Source organism: Melospiza georgiana, chromosome 18, assembly GCF_028018845.1.
Source record: "Melospiza georgiana isolate bMelGeo1 chromosome 18, bMelGeo1.pri, whole genome shotgun sequence".
NCBI lineage: Eukaryota > Metazoa > Chordata > Aves > Passeriformes > Passerellidae > Melospiza > Melospiza georgiana.
In genome coordinates, this window is record NC_080447.1 from 5,829,943 (window position 1) to 5,854,547 (window position 24,605).

Genomic DNA, 24,605 nt, shown 5'->3' on the forward strand with positions numbered 1-24,605 from the left:
GTTACACGATAATAGTTTTCAAAATATTAGAAAAGGATTATTGTCACAGCTGTTTCAAATAGGGACTGTTTCCAGCCAAGCATGGGCCACCACCTTCCCTACATCTTATTATTTATTATTATATTAATTTTTGTTCTTTACTTATTCATTCATGTATTCCTTCCTTTTTCTATCTTTCATTGCTTCACACATGGTCAACAGCACCCCTCTGTGCAGGTGGGGGGCAGGCACCAAATATCCCTGCATGGGTCATTGCACCAGGCCTTAGGAAAGAAGTGATTTTTTTGCAATTTACTTGAAGGTTCTGCAGTTAAAAAAAACCCCAACTTGGTAAATTCACAGTGGTTTTATAAATAGCCTAGAGAGAAGGGAGAAGGTTCCTGTGCATTTTCACACTGCTAGTTTCTGACAGCTCTGAAAGACTCACAGGAGGGGATCACACATAGGATTTGCAAATTAGGAGGCAGACACTGTATATTCCTTGCCGGGCTGGAAACACAGAGTAACAGGCCTGTGCTGTGGACGCACAGCTTATTCACAACAAACTCATACTCTTGTGTTTTCATAAAACCTTTTCCAAACAGTGGGGTTAGCTTTTCTTATAGGGCAAAAAAAGCCCCCAACCAAAATAAAACCCAAAGAAAAACAGCTGTTTCCTAGATCCAAGCTTTCGGGAGGCTTTAAGAGGTCCCCTATCCCTGAAAACCCATCCTCACTCATCTCAAATCCTTGTCTCTTCAAGCAAGTGCCATTTCATAATCCTATTAAAACCTTTGCCTCTGTTTACCAGGAGCTCTAATCGTACTCAGCAAGTCCTCCTGGCCTAAGGAAGAGCGACAGCTTTCAGATTTCTTGGGAGCCTTATTCATCAACCACGCCAGGGTTTTGCCAGAGTGTTCAATCTATTCTGGGAGCAGCCATGTGGAAAAAGCTTCAAACAGCTCAAAGCCCTGCACAATGATAAAGGAAAGCTCACACAATCCTGGTAATAGCCTGACCCTCTTAAGGAAAATTGGATGATTTGTGGTAGCAGTTTTTCTGTCCCCTCTGTGTATTCTGAACCTTAAAGTATAAGCAGTGTATTCACACAGTCCCATTACAAACCCATCCCTCTTGCAATGCTGGAATAACAAATACACACCCACATGTGAAAATAAACTCCTGCTGCAGTGACCTTCCTCCTCAGTCCAATGGTGAGAAGGAGTCTGTAGCCATTTCAGAAAAAAGAAGAGCCAGATATAAAGAAGGGACTAATTTTATGTTCAGTGTTTCACCACAAGCAGAATATATGCTTTAATGAGCACATTACATGCACCAGGGACATGGTACTGGGGAGCAGGGGATAAAGAGTAAAGGGAAAATAATTAAACAGTCAGCTTTATAATGAGGAAACTCTGTTCATGCAACATTAAGTGGCCTAATTTTCAGATGCTAAGCAAAGACATGTTCCTTGGGCTTCAGGAGGACTTGCTGGCAAGCATCACCTTGAAACCAAGGGCAAGGGATCACAGGTATCAAACCTCCTTCAGGTCCAGGCCACAGGGACTGATATTCCAAAGTCATCTGTTCACCATGACCTGTCCAACAGGATTGAATACCTGCACCCTGTATTCTTATTCTACAAGGAGGTTCCTCAGAGTTGTAAAATATCCCAGCATTCATAATGTGTGCATGATGAACATTACAAGTGACTTCTACCAGCCTGGCCTTAGTTTTCTGTAGGTGTTGCATCTGTCAGAGCACAAATGTACAAATGTACAGCCTCAGCTCAGGGCAATGAGCACATGGAGACTCAGAGAGGCTGTTTGCACCAGGAAAGAGACTGGGAAAAGGGAAAACCTTTCTCACTGGGCTCAAACGCTGACAGGGTGAGCCAATAAAGCATATTCAGTTCTCTCAAGGCTCACAGGGCCAGGAACATTCATTTACTGGCACTGTCACTTCCAGATCATCAACTTCTCCAGCACAACAGCAGATCAGTCCAACAGCAGCTCTGCTGGGCCACAAGCTCCCATTTGCACATGCACAAAGTGTTACTCACCCTCATGCCCAACTCAATGTTTTCCCCTCCATAGACCTCCATGCCAGGGTCCAGCAGGCCAATCTCACCAAAATACTCTCTGTCCACCACAAAGGAGCATCCAATCATGGCTGGTGTCCTGCACAGAGAGATCAAAGCAGAAAATGAAGCCATTGATTAGCTCTTACAGACCCCAGCTCATAACAAACGTGCACAGATTAAACAGTTCTTTGTTTCCAAGTTTATATTCTAAATTTATCTATTAGCATCAATCACATGGCACTTCATGTATGCAAGAAATTGCAGTTCTTCTCTGTTTGTGCTGTAATTTCTGAAGACTTTCTGTTGAATCAGTCTCTAGTTAGAAGTGGTCTCAAAGCTCTAAAAAAACCACACAGGATACTCCTGGCTGGGCACTTCCATCCTCTGATGCATATATTTATACACCAGGATCTTTGCATTTGTAAATTCAAGTTATTTGATGAAATGCATCTTCCTGATTATATTTCCCAGAGCCAAGCCTGGAAACAGATTTGCCTAAAAAGCTGAGAGCTCTCCTGTACCCAGGATGAGACATATCCTACATGCATCTTGATTTCACATCTTGTACCACTGAAAAGCATATCTTAGGCTAACAAGGAATAAATTTGGTCTAGGAACTAAAATGAAAGAAAGACACAACCAAGGTAAGGAAATTCAGTACGTTTGCAATGAAATAAGCCTTGGAGGGAATATTTCAGGTATATTTTTAAAATTTTACCCATGATAAAAGAGGGAAGGAGGTGAGGGAGAGAAACACGCACCGCTTTCTTAATTTTCCTTTTCATGTAGTCAAAACTAAACACAAACTTCACTGGATCAAGGCATCACTGCTTTGCAAAACTGAGATGCTAGTTTGGGCTTAGACTCATTCTTTTTCCAGCCCTGTCTCCCCCACAGAAATGCTCTGGAGGCAGCTCCTTACAGCAGCAGGATGCTCCCATGAGGAATGGCACTGCCAGGCTTTGCAGGCTGCTCTCAGGTGCTGGAATCTCTCCCTCTGGGGGATGGATTGCTGCAGCTGTAGGCTCTGTCCATTAAAACCCTCAGTTGTAAATTGAACAGGAATGGGAAATACATTTTACGTAATCATCACTCACAAACAAACGCTACTGAGTCTTTGCAACTCCTTCTCTCCCTTCTAGGGTTTATTCCTTCTCATTATATATATTCAAATATAGACTTCACAAGCTTTCACAGCTTTTTCAGAAAAAAAAAAAAATGTTTTCAGGAGTGAGCAACAACAGCAGAACAATGACAGAAGGAACCACATCCAGCTTTTATAATTTTATACTGGACTACAGTGTCACACTGACATAGCACAAACATTTCTCAAAAGCTGTGCTTCAATTAAGCTCCAGGCCCTCACTTGCCATTAGAACTGGGTTTTCCCAGTACCTGAAATATTCCAGTCCATCCATCCACCACTTTTAGTGCAGTGCAGCAGAAAGCTGGATATGGCCACAAGAGCAAAAGCAGCTGTGTTGGCACCTCTTACCCCCTGCTCACCTGAGAATCTGAGTGCCCCCAGCACTTCCCAACTTCAGAGCACAAGATATGAACCTGCTTTGTATAAAAAACCTTTTCCCTCACTCACGCACTCTCTAGTAAAACAGAGACACTTCCAGAAGGAGAAAGCAGCAATTAGAAAGTGTACTGTTTTTTACCAACACCTCAAAGGTGTTGTGAAACTTAATTGATCTGTGGGATATTCCTTGACACAGTGGAGGATGTTATAAGGATTAATTATGATCAACAGGAGCACTCAAAGGACAATGTGGGAAACACAGCAAAATGGGTTTTGCAGCTAAAAGCTTAAAATGCAGCCTGGAGTTGTATTGATTCTGCACTGGAGAAAGATACAGCGCAGTCAGGTTGGGGGAATTACCTGACAGCACTGCTGTAGCAGGGGAGACATGAGGGAAACATTTCTCTGGGAATGCCCTGGGGAAGGGCAGAGGCACAGAGAGGTTTCTGGTGGGGAACTCTCCCTCCCTGCCCTGTGTGCGAGGGCAGTGCCTGCCATGGGATGGGCACACTGGCCAGGGAAGAAAAGCATTTGCATTTACTGCAGGTCTGAGTCACGACTGGTTTGTGTCAGTGAGAGCCCCAGGAGCTCTGTGGGTAAAATCCCAGCAGGTGCTGACACCCATTTCTCCAGCCAGGTGCATCCCCCTCCTTCCCCTGGGGGCTTCACCAAGAACCCGTGAAGGAGAAAGGGATGGGGACCAAACTGCACATGGTACAGTCAGTCTGCCTCTGCCTTATGCATCCTTCTCTCCTGCCTTAAGGCCAGTACATATTTATGTATATTTATTTTTATATATATTTATATGTACATATGTGCACAATGCAATCAGGTCACATTTGAAACAGTTTCCTGAGCAGCCAACTGCAATTTCCAGGAAAACTGACAAACACTCACAATAAACACATAAATTCAAAGGCAAATAGAACCATAAATAAATATATAAGCATAAATGTATATATACAGGTATAATGAGAGAGACAAGGAGTTTCAAATGACACATTCAATCTCTGAGTGTTCCACCTCTCCCAGCAGGATGTTTCTTTGATTCAGGTTCTTAAGCAGCACCTCAGCCTTGGTCTGACATGTAAGTGGGGAAACCTGCAGGGTACCTGAAGAAGTATTTCTATTTTTCTTACAGCTCATGTCTTCTGCAAGAAAGAGTCACACCAGGCCCTGAGAACAGAACTCAAGGACAGATTTGCTGCTCAGGAGATACAGGGGAAAAAAAGAAAAAATGACAAGCTAATGCTCATCTAGAAAGGCAGAGCAAATAGGGATGCAGAATAACTCTCTGATGCCCTGTGGAAGTAAATTTTTTGGAACAGGTAGGACACCCATCAGAACCTGGACAAATAAAAGCAAAACTGCTTTGTTACAGGCTCCTGTGAACCAGAAACTGAAAAGATGGCTGTGAGCAGTCAATAAACACTCCCCAGTTTTATTATTACATGGCAGCATGGTTTATCATGAAAGACTTTACCTCCTGAGCTCAGGTGGATTTCTTCCCAGAGCACTGAGGGCTCAGACTGCCTTCATCATTATTGTTACTGCACGTGAGATGGGCACACACAGTCTCAGATAGAAGCAGCAGCAGAAAACACTTCACTGGGGGCACATGAAACTCTAATTTATGTCCATGAGCAAGGCACTGGCACTCTCTGGAGCAGCTGATGCAGTGCATGTACATGCACATCCCTACTGGTAGCAAGCTATGGCATATTAAAGCAGTAAGTGAGAACATATGCAACAATGAAATGCACCACTGCTGCTGGAGGAAGATAAAATGGAAAGCTGTGCAGTGCTTGGCTGGGTGAGGCTGACTAATGACTCTCATGTTAGTGGCTGCTGATCAAGAAATCAAATGCAGAGCAGTCCATCATAATCACAGCAGGTGAGGGAAGACAAGTCAGAGCCAGAGTTCAGAATAGCAGAAACCTTCCTGGCTGTTCCAAAACCCAGGGAAAAAAAAGATACAGCATGTATTAAAAAACCCAGCTTGTTTCAATGCATAGTCAAATTCCTGAGAAGCCCTGTGAAACAGACCCTTTGTTGCACAGTGTGGTGCCAGATGATAAGGACATTTTTGGGCAGCGTGCTCGCAGGAACACGAACGGAAAATGACGCAATGGACACAGCGTGTCAAAATAACAATCCTCATTTAAATCTTCACCTTACAGACATCTTCCATCTCAAATGTCAAACATGGAAAATGGATTGCCTGCAGAAGCCAGCTCAGGGAACATCAATTGTTCTCAAGTTCAGAGTATTAACGTGGGGGGGAAGAAAGAACCGACTTTAAAGTGCATCAGAAATCTTTACAAAATCTGACACCTTGTTCTTGCTATTTCTTTACCTTTGTTAGCACTTCAAAGCCAAGTCCCCTTTGTCACTTAGCTCACAACAGCTGATGTGACATTTTATGGTGCACACTTGACATGACTGCCCATGAATGAGCCACTGGTGTGAGGGACAGTTGCTGCTCTTTCCCAGCAAGGCTGAGTAGAATCACAGTCAGTGTTCAAGAAATTAGAGGATCAGGCTCGAAACAGAAAAATTCTTAGGACAGAAGCACATCTTTTGTGTAGTGTCAGAAGAAAACAGGAATTGGACCCTGCTTTCCAAATGCCTCACCCAATTCTGCACATTGATGATATTTATTCATACAGCGCAAACATGAAAAATGCCAGGGCTTGATACTCACTGATACCAGGGTACACATGTTCTTTAATGCTGAAAATCTTGAATCCCTCTGGAGATCTGGCAGAAAGTATTCAGCTACACCAACCACAAAAATTGTCACAGGGTTATGTGTTACCAGATTTTTTCACAAAACACACAGAGAGGCACAAACCAAACCCACTGCCTGCTGAAAACAGTGGCAAACAAAGCCTGAAGAGGGACAGTGGTAGCAAGGACTAAATGGATTTGCAGTTTTCATGCTGATGAGCAGCTTTGAAATTTTTTGAATGCACTGGACAAGCACATGGATTCAAACACCGTCAAAGTGCACAGTTTCTGTCTTGCAATGTGGACTGAAATGGGAATCATGGTTGCAATATGTGATTTGGGAAGCTGGTTGCAAAACCAAAACCTGTACCAAACCAAGTCACATCTGAGATTTTTTTTTTTAAATTTGCTCACTAGCCTGACTTTGCCTTCCTTTTGAAAACACACTTTAAATATTCCACAGCTAGTAAGTTGATGACCATGACCACTTTCAAATCTTAGCCCTAAGGACAGACTTCCTGATTGTTTTCATCAATAACACTCACACAGTCACTCTTTCCACTACCATAATTACACTGGCATATCACTTAAAAGCCACAAAATCACATTATATTTCCACTGGCAGGAACAACACAACAGCCAAATGCTTTAGCAAATCCATCCAGGTGCCAGAGCTTCAGAGGCCCCTCAGCACACACTACAGTGTGACCATAAAGGAGATGCTCTGCTCTCCTAAATCCCTGTCCTTTAGAGAACTTGTGCCCAGGGAGTCATGGAAGTGTTCATGGTTCCATGTGGATGCCTCTGCTCTTGGGAGCCAGCTACTCATGTGCATTAGATTTTAACCCTGCTCAGTGCTTGGGTTTGGATTTGAGTTTTTGATTTTGGATTGAGTTTGTTCACTCCTGTGTCAGCCCAACTCAGTGCCAGCATGGCACCAGCAAGAGCCTGAACATAAATCTGTGGGCAGTCCATGGTAAATCAGGCCCTTTATTGCTGAGGTTTAACCTCTTAGTTCAGTCTTATCTGTTATGTGATCATTGTCTCCAGAACAGAAGATACTGAAATACTGGAGCAATCCATGGGAAAATTACTACAATGATTTCACATATAAATTGTGAGTCATGAAGTGCACAAAACCTTTCAGGAGTGGAAGCTTTGGATGATTAATTTTCCTTTATCAATAAACTTTCTCAGGGCTGAGTGAAACAGGTATAAAACATCTGCACTTTTAAAACAATGTGAGGCGAGCAGGGCATGTTATCCAGGAAAACTGATTTCCTAAGTAATTACTTCCCTGCTTATTGAGGTTCCAAGCCAAGCAAAAGGTCAGTGATGATGGACTGTGCTGTCCTGCAGTAAATAAGGTTAATATTACTGTATAGCTCTGTTTTGCAGTGACAGAGCATGAGAATGAACCTGAGTACAATTTGCAACACTTGGTGAAATACAGATTAAAATATTACTCTTCATGAGGGGAGGATTCTGTGAGGTGGCTCCATCTCTCTGATCACTTAGAAATGTGATCAGTGTGTTAGGGTCTTTTCACTTCCAAAAGATCACTGCCATTTTTTTCAGGTGGGTGTGTTGTTGGAAGTGCTTGGCTGAACTTTCCAGGATCTGGAAACTCAAGCTTTGCTCCTCTGCCAGAGCCCGCACTGGGACCATACAGTAGAGTTTCAGCTTGCTTTAAGATGATGCCAATATACAAGAAAATGAAGATGACTTTAAGCTGGCAATTTGTGTCCTTCTTAAGAAGTCTTAAAAATAAGAGCATCCTAAACTGCATACTTAGGCTTCACATTTTTTAGCATTTATTTCTAGAGTTGGTAACAGCAGTGCCCTTAACCCAGCACAATATGTCCCAGAGGAGCTGTTAGACAAACATCTGCGCTGGAGATGTTAATTTTCAAATGGAGGGAAGAGAAAGCCCTTTTCACATCAGTTCCACTTTTCCCCACTGTAACAATTCTCAGAAACACCTTCACAATTCCTGTAATGGCCTTTCACCAGAAAATTCCATTCCTGTAATGTACAATGTTCTCTTGTAGGGAAAAGTAAATTGACGCACTGACTACATGGTCTGATGTGGGTTCGTTTTAAATTCAACCAGTAGGAAAACTCTGAACATGCGCAAAGTTCTCAATAAAAAAAAAAACAAAAACAAAACCAACAACCCAAACCCCCAAAAAACAACATAAAAACCCCAACCAACCAAAAAAATATGAAAACCCACCACAAACCGCCCTCCCCCCCCCAAAAAAAAACCAAAGAAAAAAAAAAAACAAAAAAAAAAACACAAAGAAAAGAAAAAAAGAGCAGTTCTCAAACACAGCTCCTAGTGATGCTCCAGGGAAGCTCTGGTTTAGATAGATGATCAAGACTGCCCACAGAACAGGAGTGAAACCAGCCACATTGTAATTCCACACACAACACCTTTGTTTCTCTTGCACACAATGGGCCAGAGCCCACTGGAAAATAAAAGGTTAGATGAAAAGGATCCTGGCTTTCCTACTAATGGCCAGAACACGTGCTTGAAGCACACACTCAGAACTAGAGTACTTGTGTACATTGTGGGGAAGCTCTGAAAGGCAGCGCACACATCCACAGCTTTTGTGGAGCCATTAGACTCATTTAGTTATTCCTGCACAAAGCCTGTAGGTTTGTTTATAGTGGATATTTTTGCCCCCAATGAGGGGAAGAGATGAATGTATCTGAGTCCTTTTATCAGAAGGATAATTAATTATTTTGTTATACTATATTATTCTAGACTATATTACATTATATCTAAACTGAATCTGCCCAGCACTCAGCTGCATTCCCCTGCTCAGAATCTCGTGATTGTCAGCCAACAGTCCTGACACACACACCCGATAGGCCAAGGGAACAAACCACCATCACTCTGGGTAACAATCTCCACATTGCATTCTACTTTTGCACAGCAAATGAGATAAGAATAGTTTTTTCTTACTCTGAGGTTCAGAGAATGCGAAACCCAGGAATATTCTTGGGAAGAACCGTGCCTTGCTTTTCTCAGTGAAGAGAAATGTGGTGACCATTCAGACAGCCGAGATGGAAACACCGCTCTGCCCAAAGTGACAGCACGAGGAGATTTACCTGATGGGAGCTGACTCATCCCCTTTGTCAAGCCAGTCCTGTGGTGGGATGATGTACATGCACCAGAGCCCCCAGTTGTAGCCGTGGGCGGCGTTGGCGTACTGCTGCACCTCGAAGGTGTTGTACTTGATGTTGTCGATGGCGGGCAGGATGATGCGCTTGCGATCCTCCTTGATGCGCGTCAGCGCCGGCTCCGCCCTGGGAGCAACGAGAGCAGAGATAATGATGCTTTATTGAAGTTAATTAAAATAAATAGGTAGGTTTTGGTGAAGTTAAGAGTTAGTAGTTAACTAATAATTGATTGATTGATTGATTGATTGTCAGCACAATGTTTGGTTAGCTGGGTTTATAATGAAGAATACAGAAAGTGATCCGCTAGCGATCCTCCTTGATGCGCGTCAGCGCCAGCTCTGCCCTGAGAGCAATGAGAGAAGCACAGTGTGTCACAGCATCCTGCATCCCCAGGGTGTCACAGCCATCCTGCAACCCCCATGGTGTTACAGCCATCCTGCAACCCCAGGGCCTGCTTGGCAGGCTGAGAACATGAGCTTCTCTAATACTATTGAGACATAAACTTCAAGGAACTAAGAGATTTTAGAGGAGCTAAGGTTTTAGTTAGAGCTAAGTGTCACAGACATCTTTTATGAAAAATCCTTTCTTTAAGATTTTTGCTCCTGAGAAGCTGAGAGGCCTCAGGAACAAAATGTAAACAATGGTTATCTGCTGCTGTGGAATGCAACAGGTGCATCTGTGATTGGTCTCATGTGGTTGTTTCTAATTAATGGCCAATCACAGCGCAGCTGGCTTGGACTCTCTGTCTGAGCCACAAGCCTTTGTTATCATTCTTTCTTATTCTATTCTTAGCTAGCCTAACTGTTGCCCTGATTTTTTAAGATTTTCTAAGCCTTCTATGTTTGCATTCTTACACACTTTCTGTAAATAACTTATTGTTTGGCATTCTTTTATGGAAGAAGAGAAATTTGATAGACTGTTAGTCAGTCCAGTGTCATTGGAGAGGGGGCACTTTCACCCTTCAATACACTGTCACTTTTAGAAATCTATAAATGTTAGAGTCAGAAATAAACTTCCTTTTTTTGCAGTATGTGCACGTCGTGTTATTTCGTGTCCTATAGTGACACCTAACAACACAACATTTGACCTCATATTTTGCCTGTTACCATAAATGTTCTTTTAGGCCATAGAAGATACTGTACATGGTTCAGACTCTCAATTCATATGGCTTTTAGGCCACACTTGTGCACCCCCATAGAGCCAGTGTGACCTAGCAGATCTGGATAAGCCATTATTAGTATGAGATTATATTGATGAGATTAATTAGCACCTCTGTGAAGCTGTGCCAGAGCCTAACAACACAAAATTTGACCAAATACTTATTCTAAGGCCTGCAGACTGTTAATTCGTTTCACAATGTGGAAATGTTGAGAGACACCATCACCAATAGCAGCTAAATGGTCTCCTACTGGCTACACCACCAGGATTCCTGGCAGCAATTAAATACTGGCTGGCATGGCCTGAAGAACTAAAAACACACCAGGGGCTGCAAGAATCTGAAGGTTACACAAAGATTTTAATCCTGTTTCCCAAGACTGACCCCATCACATCTAGTCTGAATGACAAATGTGGCTGCATTATGCCTTCTAAAACCGCTTTGGTGATGAGAAGATTTCAGGTGCCAGATGGTGCAAAAGCAGCGAACTGCAGGAAATGTTCAGGCATTTCAAAAGGCTTTAAAACATCAATGTGCTTTCCACAGAAGGTTCTATCCCAAAAGGAAAGTAAAAAGCTTCAGTGCAAACACTCATTTCTGACCAAGGTAGTCTGACTTTGCTATGAATTTACAGAGAAACTGATCCAAAGAGGTAGCAGACTTACATAAGGGTGGAAATCATTCCTCAAAGCAGTATTAGAAAGAGCCACTGGTTCACTCCTTTGTGTGTTTCCCCTTGAAATGTGCTTTGAAAATTTTGCAGAGCTCTCACATGGATCTTGAAGGGAATGGTGGTTTGCTGAGACCCACAGAGGTAGGAGGATTTGAACACTGATCTTTTCTCACTTTTCTTTTGCTGTTGGTCAGAAGACAATTGCTCCTTTGTGATTTCAATATTACCTCATTTTTGCCTGTTACCATAAATGTTCCTTTAGGCCAGCAGAAGATACTGAACATGGCTCAGACTCGCAATTCCTATGGGTTTAAGGCCACACTTGTGCACCCCCATTGAGCCAGTGTGACCTACCAGATCTGGATAAGCCACTTCCATTATTAGTATGAGATTATATTTATGAGATTAAGTCTTAAAAAAAAAACAACACTGGGTGGGTAGCAGAAAAACTCTTGCAAATCAGACAAAGCAGCAAAAAATGCAGAAAAGCTGAATCTGCTTTGTTCTTTCCATCATGTTATCTCTGCTCAGCAGCAGAAGAAAATACGGAAGGATGGACATGCCATCACTAGTCTGGTGACTCCATGCCTGGACACAGAAACCCTTGGGCATAAAGCTCTCCTCCCTCTAAACCCTGAAACAAAGGATTTCAAAACACCAGAAAACAGGTACGGGTGTCACTAATTGTTTGCTTGACTGCCATGGCTTGAACAAATTTATTATGTTTGGGTCCAATTTCCAGACCTGCCCTGAAAAGAGGGACAAATAAGGAAAGACTGGGAGTTTTCCAAGCTACTTTTATCTCTCTTGGTTGGAATTCTTTGGTCACCAAGTCCTCAAATCCTCAACGTATGGCATGTTTATGTTGATACAAATCAAGACTGTTTAACCATCATACTCAAAACCATCCTGGAGGTTTCATGTCCCTTCTACAGATCCTCCAGGGGTGCTCATTTTTCAAGTATTTTACTTTGTAGGGTAGATTGAGATTGTGTAATGAAAAAGCTGAAAGAAGAGAAAGATTTCTTCTCCCTTAATGTCAGATACCTGCAATGGACCCCCCACCTGCACAGTAATTGCCTCAAACTTTCATTCTCAGCAGAGAGAGGCAGAGGCTGACACTTTTATAGTCAGATGCTTCTCATAATAATGTAGACACTGAAACTGGGTGAGATTAATAATGTTCCAGAGGAGCCTGTTTGGAATATAAAGGGAATTTAGCCTGCTACTTTGCAAGACATCTTAAAATTGGACTGCTGAAGTGTATCCCAAATAATGGTTAGAGGGATAATGTGAAGAAAATATTCAACAGTCACACTGGTTTTTAGCCCTTAATCATATTTGTGATTGTGTTAATCCAATACTTGAGTCCTGCAAATGCTAACCTGGCACCTCATTTTCTTCTTTGCATGAAGAACAATCCATTCCCAGCTCTGGAGCTGCTCTCACACAAACTATCACCAAACTCTACGCCTGGGGAATTTCTGTTTTCCCATTTGTGTGCCTCACATTTATTACCACCTAACTTGGTATTTTCCATCTGAATGGCACAAGGGGGGATCTCTGGATGTAATGCAACAGCTGGGGTCAAAATGCACAATGGAATTCCATTACTCCCTATCAACCTAATAATGTGAAATCACAGATTCTGAACTTCAATGAAATCTGAAACCACCTTGTGATGGGTGTTCTGTTTAAGTCCTCTGCACTCAAGAAATGTAAATATTTAAGATATTACTGCTTCAACAAGAGTTGATTTCTCTACCCTCAGTTTACAGATGAAGTCAAGTGCCATTCCAAGGTTATGGAGTCAATTGGTATGAAACCAACTGCTGGAACTTCATCTTCTATACCTCCCATCTCACCCATGGAGGTGATTTCCTAGCGCTCTTGGTACCCAGATGTGTGGAAATCACATCCCTGCATGTGTTAGGAAAAGGAAATATTGAGTATCTGGACAGACTGCACAGCTACCTAATTTCCAAATTATTTTCACACCCACAAGTAAGAAAGTAGGCTCTGAGTCACAGATGGAAAGAGAAAATCCAGGCCAGAGCTGTTCTCTTTGCAAAAATGCAGAAGGAAGAGCCTTTTAATTAAACATTGCATACCTGAGAGATTTCACAGCCTGTCCTGCCCTATAAAAGACAGCAGAGAGAGCAATGGGCCATTCAGAGGCTCAGCCCAAGCTCATCTCTGTGAGATCTGCAGGAACACTCAGATCCCAGAGCCTGCCATGCCCTCTCACTGCCAGCACTGCTGTCTGTCTGTCTGTCTGTCTGCCAAGATCCCCAGGTAATGGCCAATAAGGGAGGGCTGGGAGCTTGAACAGGACTGTGTTTGCATTGCTTATCTTGAGCAATCCATGGAATATGAGAGGGTTTCATTGCTATTCATGGCTAGCAAAGCCCAGCCTCAGAGCTGCCCTGCAATGCTGAGCTGAGCTGCACATTCATCAAATCCTTTGTCAACCTCCCTGGTCACTCTGGCTTTATGTAATTGCTTCAGATTTTAAAAAGAATTATGATTAAATCTTTCCAAGTAATTTCTATTTTTTTTCCCCCCTAATTTTAAACTGCTACTTTATTATGTAGATTTACCCCTCCTCTTTATGGACATCAGCATTTTTCCTGTGTTTTATTTTTCCACTTTGCCTTGTTTTTTCTGCTGTCCATCTGCAGAAGTCAGGTGCTTCTGGCAGCTCACAGGACTGAAAGGATAAGAGGGGAAAAGGCTGCTGAAGCCCAGGGATGTCCAACACACTGAGCTGCTGAGCTGCAATACGTGTTTGGAGGATTGCCTTTCCACATGGCACTGCTGGCAGGACTCAGCCCTGCCTGATCAGGTGCATAAACCAGATGTGGATTTTGGGATCCATCTCCATTTTTCATAGTTAGGTTCCTATTTTGCATCTGAGTCAAGGTACTTTATGGGCAAAGAGCAGCATGCATTGTTAAGAGGTTATTTACTGGAGCAAGAGGGAAAGTTCTCCCAGGCATATTCATGGATGTGATGGATTTCAGTAAACTAAATATAATCAAAAGATTCTGCTTTAAAGGTGGTGCTTCACATCATCCAAGTGAGTTTTTTTTTTCCCACTTAATAAAAACCAAGCAGACAATTTGGACTGGAATTTGAGTGACATATGAAGATCCTCTCCCTTCCATCCTCTCTAAAACTATTTGTCAGTGTCCTCCTCTCTCTCTGAATAGATTGTTGGTGAATGGATAAAACCAGAAGAGAAAGGACAATAAATTTAGTTCTCTTATAGACTCCACTAGGCTAAAGGGTACTTTCACTTCAATTTTATTCACTTTGATTTGTCCAAGTCAGTTGAGCACATCACTAAACAGAACATGCATTCAATGCTTTTGCCTACCAGTGGAAAGATTTCTTCATTAACAGCAGATTTGCCAAGGTGTTGAGCACCCATGATGACTTTATTGGGAGTTCCAGCAACGCTGGTTCTGTGAGATTCAAAGAGTAAGTGCTCCCAAGATAAGCACTGGATGCAGGAAAGGAGTTGGAAGGCAGAATTTGAGGCAGAGTACAGAATGAGCCTGTAAGAAGATTGAGAGCAAAGGCAGGGGCCATGCTGCGATCACACAGGCCTCTCTAATCCTATTGTAAGTCTATCTCTGAACATATATGCATTCTGTATTTAACACTGGCTTGATTTAGAGCAGCTCAAACCCCACGGGAAACCACAGCAAACAAAAACTCTGTGTTGTCTTACATCCTTATCAGATTGCTGGAGAATTCATGCCAAAAGGGAAAGCCTGATTTGTCGCAAGGCTAAAAAAGAACAGCTTCTTCCAGATAAAAAACAGATAAAAAGAAGCTAGTAATGAGCTCCTCGGTGCACATGATTATATAATTCACCTTTTTAAATATGTAAAAACACCTGCTGACTTCAAGCAGACTTTTAAAAAGGCACAACATCAGAATAAATGCACACAATCCAAGGGAATCCACATGCATGCCACAGGCCAGATCTCTGCAGCCCAGCTCTGCCACTTCAATGGCCTTCACAGCTCCAGGGATGCTTTGCTAACATGCAGCATCTGAGAAGCACACCTTACCTTCCAGTTCTTGGTTAGAATGGCTGTATGAGGCATTTGTCAATAAATTCCTCCCTGCAGCCCAAATGTCACTTTTTCTAAATTTTTTCATAAGTAAATCCTTTCCTAAATGACAGGGATTGCAGTGGGAAATGTCGCTCCAATTTTGCCCTATCCCATGTGGGTATATACCCTGATCTCTGCCTTCTTTTGAGACAAACATGCCTCTTTTTTTTTCTTCTCCACCATCATTATGCTACTTTTTACTCCAATAAAAAATAAAGGACTAACATTAAAAAAAATCCAACCTTCTTTGTCCTGTTTTTACAAATCAGAATTTCCTCTTCTTGCAAGCAGTCAGGGAAGAGTCCTTATAAGACATAAATGAAAGACAACATGGTCTCATCTGCTAGATTTTATGGCTCACTGGGTTTAACACCGTATTTTACTCTGGCTCTACCACTGTCAGGTACCATGAAGTATAAACTTAACAGAGAAATGTAAGAAAAAAGAAAGCTGTGTAAACTGAAAGCTTATTTTGCATGATTTTACACGCTGCCTCACATTTCACTGACAATATACATTTATCAGATGCAGACAAGCAGATCTACTGACACACATAATTCTTCACTGAGGCCATCTGCAGAATATTTAATGCGGAATGCCTTTCCTGTAAATAAGTGTTCAGAGAACTAAAAAAGAAATAAATTTCATTCTCCTTTCCTTGGTCTCTAAGAGAACTCCCCCATCTGTCCTGCCTGACATCTCTATCAGCATTCCCAGGTGCCCAGGGGGGTTTCAGACCCACAGTCCCCAGCTGGAACAGAGGGAACTCAGCACCAACGCCTGCTGGAGAGTTAAAGGTCAGCTTTTGGCTGCCAAACCTCAATGGCTCTTTTCTGCACCACTGAAAAGCATGAGGATGCTTCAGTGAACATTCTAGGTTGTTGAGGTAGATGAATAGTCAAAGCTGCTTTTCTGGTACATCCTCTGTGTGCAGGCTGGAACCCTCCCATGGATCCCAAAGCCCCACGTGGCTTCTCTTGCATGCTCCACTCAGATTATATTGGTTTTGCTAACTAAAACTTGTATTCCATTAAGTTACCAGAGTGATCCTAAGGCTTTGGATGAGGAAGAACTCCCTCAACAAACACATGTCCTTCCCTTTTCATTTGGGTTCCCCATGTCAGCCTGAGCCCAGGGATGCTCAGTGGAACAAGTCCTGAGCATGAGTGATGTGCTTGAATGCTCCAGAGTGGAGAGACTGCACAGCAGAAGGACTGCAAAGGTAATCTCAGCTTCACCACTTCTCTCATTTAGAAGGAAAGAGCCACCTGGACCTTGTCATGTCCCCAGAGAGCCACCTGAGCTTGAAAAGGAGGACAGGGAGTTTAACTGCAGGTAGAGATTGGATTCTGGTACACTGCATGAAAATATCACCAGGAAGCTCTTAGGGGGACAAAGACCCTGTGGCTTTGCCCCCAAAAAGCACAACTATGTCTGTGCTACAGAGCACTTGGGATAACCAAAGTCAGCAGAAGATTAAGAGGAATCAACTTCCCTCCTCCTTTACACACCTTTTTGAGAATCCATTGCTTATGGCCACCACAACAAACTGCATTACACCTTACAGTATAAAATAGCATCTGCAAAGTACCATCCACAGGCCCGGGATCTAGATCTTTAGCTCTTCTTAGTTTATTAAAACACCATTTTTGTATATTTTTAAAACACTGACAACTTTGGGGATAAAGATGGGATGTATGTGACACAATCTGTTGGATACTCAACTTGTATTTCATGTTCTCTTTCCTATGTCAGGCTCTGTCTGGCTGGTATGTTGAAATCTTTTGATTAAATCCTCTTACTTCACTGCTTCCTTATTGAAACTCACCCTTTGTCTGGCAAAATTTTAATTACTACAGGACTGCATAACTCCATTCAGTGCTCTGATAACACCTCTGTGATAGGAGCAAAAGCAATTCCTAAGATAGAATGCAACTATAATACTCTATCATTATGTCTTCTTTTATGGCTCCTAGCACCCTCTTTATGGCTGCTAATATATTGTGGTTTCTGCCTTCCACCTACTGATTTCTGCTCTCCTTCACTCAATGTGTCCTTTTTCTCACCCAGAGAATTAACACCCTATCTGTGTAATCTCTTTCCTGCTCCCAGAAATAATGTAGGGAAGGTCTCTTCTCCTTGTCATGCTATTCTTTCCCATCTCTCAAAGACAGGGGTTTTTACAATGCTCTGCATGTTCTGCAACACAATCAGCACCCAGGATGTTCTGTCTGCTCTCAGGGGGTGCCTTCAGCATGCTGGGTGCACCTAACCCAAAGGTCAGAGCAGGAATGCTCTAATCTTCTGAAAACTGAACTAAACAAGCTTAACTACACCTCAGACAGGAAAGCACAGCAGCTTTTCCTCCCTCTTGGCTCTGCTGGGTTGCTGACTCCCACTGACATCAAGTAACAACCAAAAACAGACCAGGTTCTGCTCCAATAGGACAGGTAGAATTTTAGAAGTGAAATGTACACATACATTACCCTGTAATTCTAATTTAAAATTCCATTTGAGGATTAATAGCAATGGCCTCCCTTTCAGGCAGTCCTCTCCACTTCCACTCTCACAGCAGCTGTATTGGCTCACACTATCAAAAGCCTTAAGGGGAACAGGTCAGTTGAAAATCACTGCTCTGAGATAACATATTTCTACACCTGAGAAGCCAAAAAGCAGCAATTAAGCACAGCAAAATAAATAATTCAATAGCTAATTTGACCTGCCAGGTTGCAGAGTATTTTTTTATATCCTACCAGATTGTAATTTAGTTTAGAAGAAGTGTCCCTGGAGAGCAATGCTGTGAGAGCCCATAAAATGCTATAGTATGATATCAGGCAAAAAGCCACCTGTAAATGGGCCACTATTGTTTAAAGAAGTTTTTTTTGTTGTCAGTCCTGCATATTTCATGAGAAAGTGATGAAGTCCTTCTTTGATTCTTTATGAATTAATCTGCCAACTGATTAGGCAGGTAAAGCAGCCATAGATTGGGAAACTAAATTGCACTGCAGGCACTTGACTTTTAGATGGAACACAAACCAAACAGAAAGCTAAATGCTCTTTTCTGTGGTAAAGGAATTGGCTCCTTTTTAATTGCCTCACAAATAATCCATGGACAGCTTTTAGTGGGAGCAATCCACGTGGCCTCTGAATACATAAATAAGCACTGAAAATGGGGGGAAATACTCATGCAAGGTGCAACTTAGTGGGAGAATAGAACAGCAGAGCTTTAACAAGAGACTCCCTCCTGATTGCTGAGTTTGTAGGGCAGTGCTAACCTGGTGGGAAAAAGCAGAGCAGTCCAGATGGAAGGACCTCAGTTCCTCCCAGTCAAAGGAGATGAGATGAAAATGGAGATGACAGGCAACCCCATGTGCACAGGTGAACTAAAGCTGGGAGAAGTGGGTGGAGCAGGGTTTGAGATGCTCTGAGCAGCCACAAAGGCTGAGCAGAACAAGAGGAGAAGCACCAGGGAACACTGAGCCCCCAGGCTGAAATGGAGGGATGCAGGAGGCTCCTGGAGCAGGTTTCTGTCCCCGCTGATCACCGAGTGCCCCACAGCAGGGACAGAGCCTGGCTGGAAGGAGGGTGCACCAGGCAGGGGCAGAAAACACAAACCTTTTATCTTGGATGTGCTCTCTCATTTACTGAGCACTCCAGGTTCTTCCTGTGCTGATTTCAATCCTTTCTGACAGTAAAAAACCAAACCCTAACAAAACCCCAAAGCAACCACAAAGCCCTTTCCTGCTTACTGACACCATTGCTGATCCTCCCCAGGTACAGTACATCAGATAGATCTCAATGCCCTTATAAAATGATAACAAAATTCTCCTCAAGCCCCAGAAAACCTCATCTTGGGCAGGACAAGCACTGGGGACAGCACCCAGAGCATGCTCTCCCCAGTCCCTGATCCTGGCCCATAGCTGGTGTTACCCTAGATGAATGTTTGAAAAAAAAAAATTGAAAGATCTACTTGTTTTAAAAGCAAATAAATAAATTAAACCAGCTCTTAAGCTTCTAGAAAATTACTACAGCTGCTATTATAGCCCAACATAGTCCTAAGGAAAAAAAATGGGATGATCATAAAACAGGTGCACTACAAGACTTATTTTATTGCATCTCCCATTTTATAAAGATATTCATGAACATATAAAAATAAACACTCTACTCCTTTGCAATTAAGTTTCTCTCTAGTTGTAAGTACAGCTATTTTTAGTTTTAATTTGAGGATATCTCCCAGAATTGCAGAGCATAATCATTTCCACCATAACTCTGCATCATCATTATCAAATACCAGCCTATCTTTGGAAAATGCACGTTTTACATGCCAAAGGTCCCAGAAGTCCTTTTGCAGCTGATGGTACAGATCAGCTCCTGCAGCCCCAACTTCCAGTAATGCCAAATATTGGCCACCAAGTGGTGCTACAAAGATTTATTCCAAATGCAGTTCTGGCCCGTTAAACCAAAATGGGATGGGGAAAGTCATGCTAATTTCAAGCCCTATTAAAATTGCAGGCAATAATTTAATGTTTCCCTCAAATGTAACTGCAAGGAAATTTATGAGGAAATCAGATTGGTATTCAAGTTTCTAGGAAGAAATGATAGAAAATGATGAGGAGGTAAAAGAAGCACTTGAAATCCTCCAGCCCAGAGCCTCCTTAATGGTGCCTCCCCATCTGACTGCTTTGGGATTTCACACCCATCATGGTTCCAATTACTCCTCTCTCCTCAGAGCCATGCTAGACCAGGCACAGCAGCTTTTTTATGGTCTTGCAGCCATTGCAGGAGCCTGTCAGCAATGCTGCAATAATGAGGAGCACAATTCAGGAGTGCTTGGTGAGGTGATCCCTGCAGCCTCCAGCTGAAGGAAATATGGACATCGACATATTTCCTGAAAAATACTTTTGCTAAGATCTGTTCTTCTGAGAAGCTGAGAGGCCTCAGAAATGAAATGTAAACAATAATTATCTGCTGCTGTGGAATGCAACAGGTGCATCATTGATTGGTCTCATGTAGTTGCTTTTAATTGATGGCCAATCAGAGTCCAACTGTCTCAGACTCTGGTCAGTGACAAGATTTTATTATCATTCCTTTGCTTTTCTTGCCAGCCTTCTGATGAAATCCTTTCTTCTATTCTTTAGAAGTTTTAGTGTATCATTTTCTTTTAATATAATATATATAATAAAATAATAAATCAGCCTTCTGAAACATGGAGTCAAGATTCTCCTCTCTTCCCTCATCCTGGGTCCCCTGCAAACACCACCACAGCCTCCTCATCCTCCCTCAGCCCTGTCCCAGTGCCACCGTCACTCTGGGCACAGCCAGCACCCACCAGCCAGTGTTGAACTCCACGTGGGCATCAAAGAACCCCACCACGGGGGATGTTGCAGCTTTCCAGCCCTGGATCCTGGCTCGGATCAGCCCCTCGCGTTTGTTGTTGCGCACGATCTTCACCAGCCCCGGGTACCTCTTGTGCACGTACTGGTCCAGGTTAAACTTCAGCTCAACTGCAGGGCAAAATCAAACCCACACAAGCATTTAGAGTGAGAAAGGCCCTGCAATGTTGTGTTTTGTTCTGCATCAGAGAGGGAGAGGAGTCCTTAAATGTTCCCAAATCCTTGGTGAGTCCCAGAGATACAACCCCAGCGCTGAGGCATGGAGCAGCTCCAGGGGTTTCAGCCCACAGAAATTCCCCACACACCAGAGACTTGCCCAGCTTTAATATGGATTTGAGTATACTGTCAGAAAGGTAGTTTTTAAAAAATTACTATTTTAAAAAATTACTATTCTGATTCTCTGATGATTTGCATTAGGTTACAACTGGCCTCTGGAAGAGCAATTCTGACCATAAGCAAGTGTAACATGCCAGTCTGGTGATTGCTTTTTTCTGATTTATGCTCTTCAGTAGGAGTGAGAAAAATAACCTCAATGGATTTTGGGTCAAGAAGTAATTCAGATCACAATTAATTTCCCTTAATTTTCAAGGTTTCCCCTTAAATATAATTAAGATTCTTCAATACTAGGCTTCTTTCCTTTTTAACTAAATGGATATTGAAGATCTCAAATAGACTTCTCTTTTGTTCATTTTCAGGCATTCAATCACAGATGGAGCAGAACTCATTCACCCTTTTCAGCTTCATTTCAAGAGGCTTATAAACAGGCAAATTACCAAAATGGTCTCTCTATTTATTTTTTTTTTAATCAATGTAGTTTGGTAATTCATTTACTCTGCAACTTATTCATGAAGTGGCTTTTGCCTAAATATCTTTATCAGAAAAACTAGTAGAAGCTTCCAGGACATTAGCAACTTCATTTTTCTGATCTATATTAGACAGTAGAACCATTATCATTAGAATCAAAGACTTGATAAATCTCCAGTTATTTAGAAGAGTGGCAGAGAAAAGCCATATAAGAGTTCACTGAGAAATGATAAGTTCAATTCTTCTCAGGATTGCCTTGACTCAAACACTTTGCAGTCTCACATAATTACTCCACAGGTTACACTGCCATGAAATCTGAATTTCATAAACAAGTTCTTAAATCTATAGGTTTTGGAACTTATTTTCACTTGAGTTGTCTCTTCTCCCAGTTCTCTCTTCTCTTCAAGGATCTTGAAGAGTAAGAGCAACTTAAAACGGAAAGATTTGAGGAAGAAATGCTAAATTTTAGACTTATTGGAAATAAATATGATTTTAGAAGACGAATCAGTTCTAGAAGTGTAATGTACACATTTAAACACGGCAGCACTAGTCCCTTGTCTCCTGAGAATCTTCAAAAATGACTATTGTGAAATACGCTGATAATAGCACCCTATATGCTCACCAATATTTGGATTTTGGATTAAACCATGAAGAAACAATGTGCTGCCATATAAAAGAGTAGAAACTATCTTTAAAGAGAATCTGTAGCCTCACTTTTCTTTGGCAGCAGAATTTGAACTTTTATTCTATTGATGATGATATTCCTCTGGATTTGGAGAAAAGTGTCCTATGAGGATTGCCTACATAAATGCCATTCATGCTGTTAGGATTTCAATGAAATCAACAGGCTTTATCCACATAATGTTTACTTGTTACACAAATAGTCAATATTTACTCACAGCTTTGTGCAAATGGCTCGATCAACCCTCCCATCAACAAACACATTTACATTTCACACCTAGAAACCACACGGGGCACCGTGCTTAGAGGCAAAGTGACAAAGCTCACCATTGTCACTGTTGTCATCCACCAGGATGATCTCCTTGAGCAGGTGGGACGGGGTGTGGTTCACCACGCTGTGCACGGAGCGCAGGATGACAGAGAGAGCCTCGTTCACAAAGATGAACACCACCGAGATCTGGGGCAGGTCCTCTGGGTAGCTCATCTGCTTGCACCTGGAGAGGGGAAAGGCACCATGAAAACCCAGGCAGCCACTGGGAACCAAAACAGAATGAAGAGCATCCTCATCTCCTTGCTCTTCATCCGTGTAGACATTTGCAGACTTGGTCTTTTCTTGATGCTACGAGCTTTTATATTTTTCAGATTCTGTGCTGCTTTAGTGTGTAGTTCTGAGCTTCATATTAGGGAATGGTGAGCTCTCCTCAGAGAATAGAGAGACAAAACAATTCCTTCTCTAGCTGGAGACCAATGACAAATGATCCAAATCTCAGGCCCAAGAGCACAAACAATGTGGGCCGAAAAGAGAAAAACAAGGATGGGACTTCATAAGCTAAAGCTGGAATTGGACAATTAACTCCAAGATGCAAAAGGACCAGAACTTTTCAAAGATGACCAGCCATCCATTTTGTGACCATTTTGGTTCATCTTGGGTGTAGCCCTGGCTGGGCTCTTGTGCTGCCCAAGGTGAATCCATTGAGGCCTTTTAATGAATACCTACTTTATTTTTCGGCTCTGTCCAGACTCTATTCTCAGCCAGCCTTCACAAGGCATCATTCTAACCCCAAGGAAACATGTGGTAAAGGCTCAAAAGAATCAGTCTGGTTTAGAGCAGCCCTCTCCATCAGCCCAGTGTATAACACAGGGTGTGTGCATGCACATGCTTTATGCTATCTGTGCATGCACACAGATTTGTAGCAGCTCTCCTTTCCTGTGAGGTTAAAAGCATCTCTTGAAAACCAAAGGACTATCAATTGCTCTGCTCAAAAATAACCTGGAGAGGGCCCACAGTGGCACACCCTGGCTGTGCCTCCAGCAGCTCTGATGCCAACTCACAACTGCAGCAGAACTTTAAAAACAGCATTTGCTCAAGCAAATTTAGCATTTGCTCACTGAGAGAGCACTTGCCACCCTTTCTGACTGCACAGTTTGTGCAGCAAGAACAAACACATGGTGGTTGTTGTACAGGCCTGCACTTGCTGAAATATCTGCAAACAGGTCTGCTCCCTCTGAGATGCTGCCTTGCTAGGCTGCTACATCCTCATTCACAATTTGCTTTTGTGCTGCTCACTGATATATATATTTTACCACAGACCATTTTGAGAAGAAAACCTGAGGCCTGGTGAAGTTGCACAGCACAGAGCAGAGCTCCTGCTTCCCAAATGCTCAGCCCATGCCCCTCTGTAACACCACACTGCCCTATTTCAGTGGGATTCTCCCCCATTAGCAAAGAGGCTAACTTTAAAAGCTACCTACCTGTTCTCACAGTCAAAAAGCCATTCAGAATTACCATAGCAATTGCTGAACTTGCTCTCTAAAATACTGCTAATGATATCACAGAAAATTACTTCTCCTGCTCTTATCAAACTTTCTGACCTCTATGCTCATTACTTTGGCATAACAATCACTTTTTTCCCCACTATCAGCAGTCATGGGGATAGGGCAGGTGACAAATGCTTGACTGCTGGGTAACCTCTGCAAGTCAGTTATGAATTCTAGTAAAGTGTAATTATTCATAATTCCTGATCCCAGCACTATCTGCTCAGAGACCTGAGCACTCATCATTGATTCCAGTGCTACCATAGCTACTCACTGCCAGCCTGTGCCACACAGAGGACCACTGTGAAAAACTTCTGGCTAAGCAGCATTCTTACACAGCCTAAAAATAAGCCTGGAACAAGGAGAGAGGTTTTCAGGAGGCATGAATGTTCTGACACAGTCCCCTTTTTTGAATTTCTTTTTTGAATTTCTTTTTTGAATGCAATTTTC

General features: G+C 42.4%; 1 protein-coding gene across 1 annotated transcript in view; it reads right to left on the minus strand.

The window, feature by feature from the left end:
* Positions 1-24,605, minus strand: part of GALNT9 (polypeptide N-acetylgalactosaminyltransferase 9) — a 131,825-nt gene that overhangs the window by 62,663 nt on the left and 44,557 nt on the right. The window contains exons 3-6 of the mRNA XM_058037039.1: positions 22,668-22,834; positions 20,792-20,966; positions 9,435-9,632; positions 2,042-2,159 (exon numbers count right to left, since the gene is read on the minus strand). Of these exons, the coding sequence (XP_057893022.1) occupies positions 2,042-2,159; positions 9,435-9,632; positions 20,792-20,966; positions 22,668-22,834 (658 nt within the window). The remainder of the gene's footprint in view (positions 1-2,041; positions 2,160-9,434; positions 9,633-20,791; positions 20,967-22,667; positions 22,835-24,605) is intronic.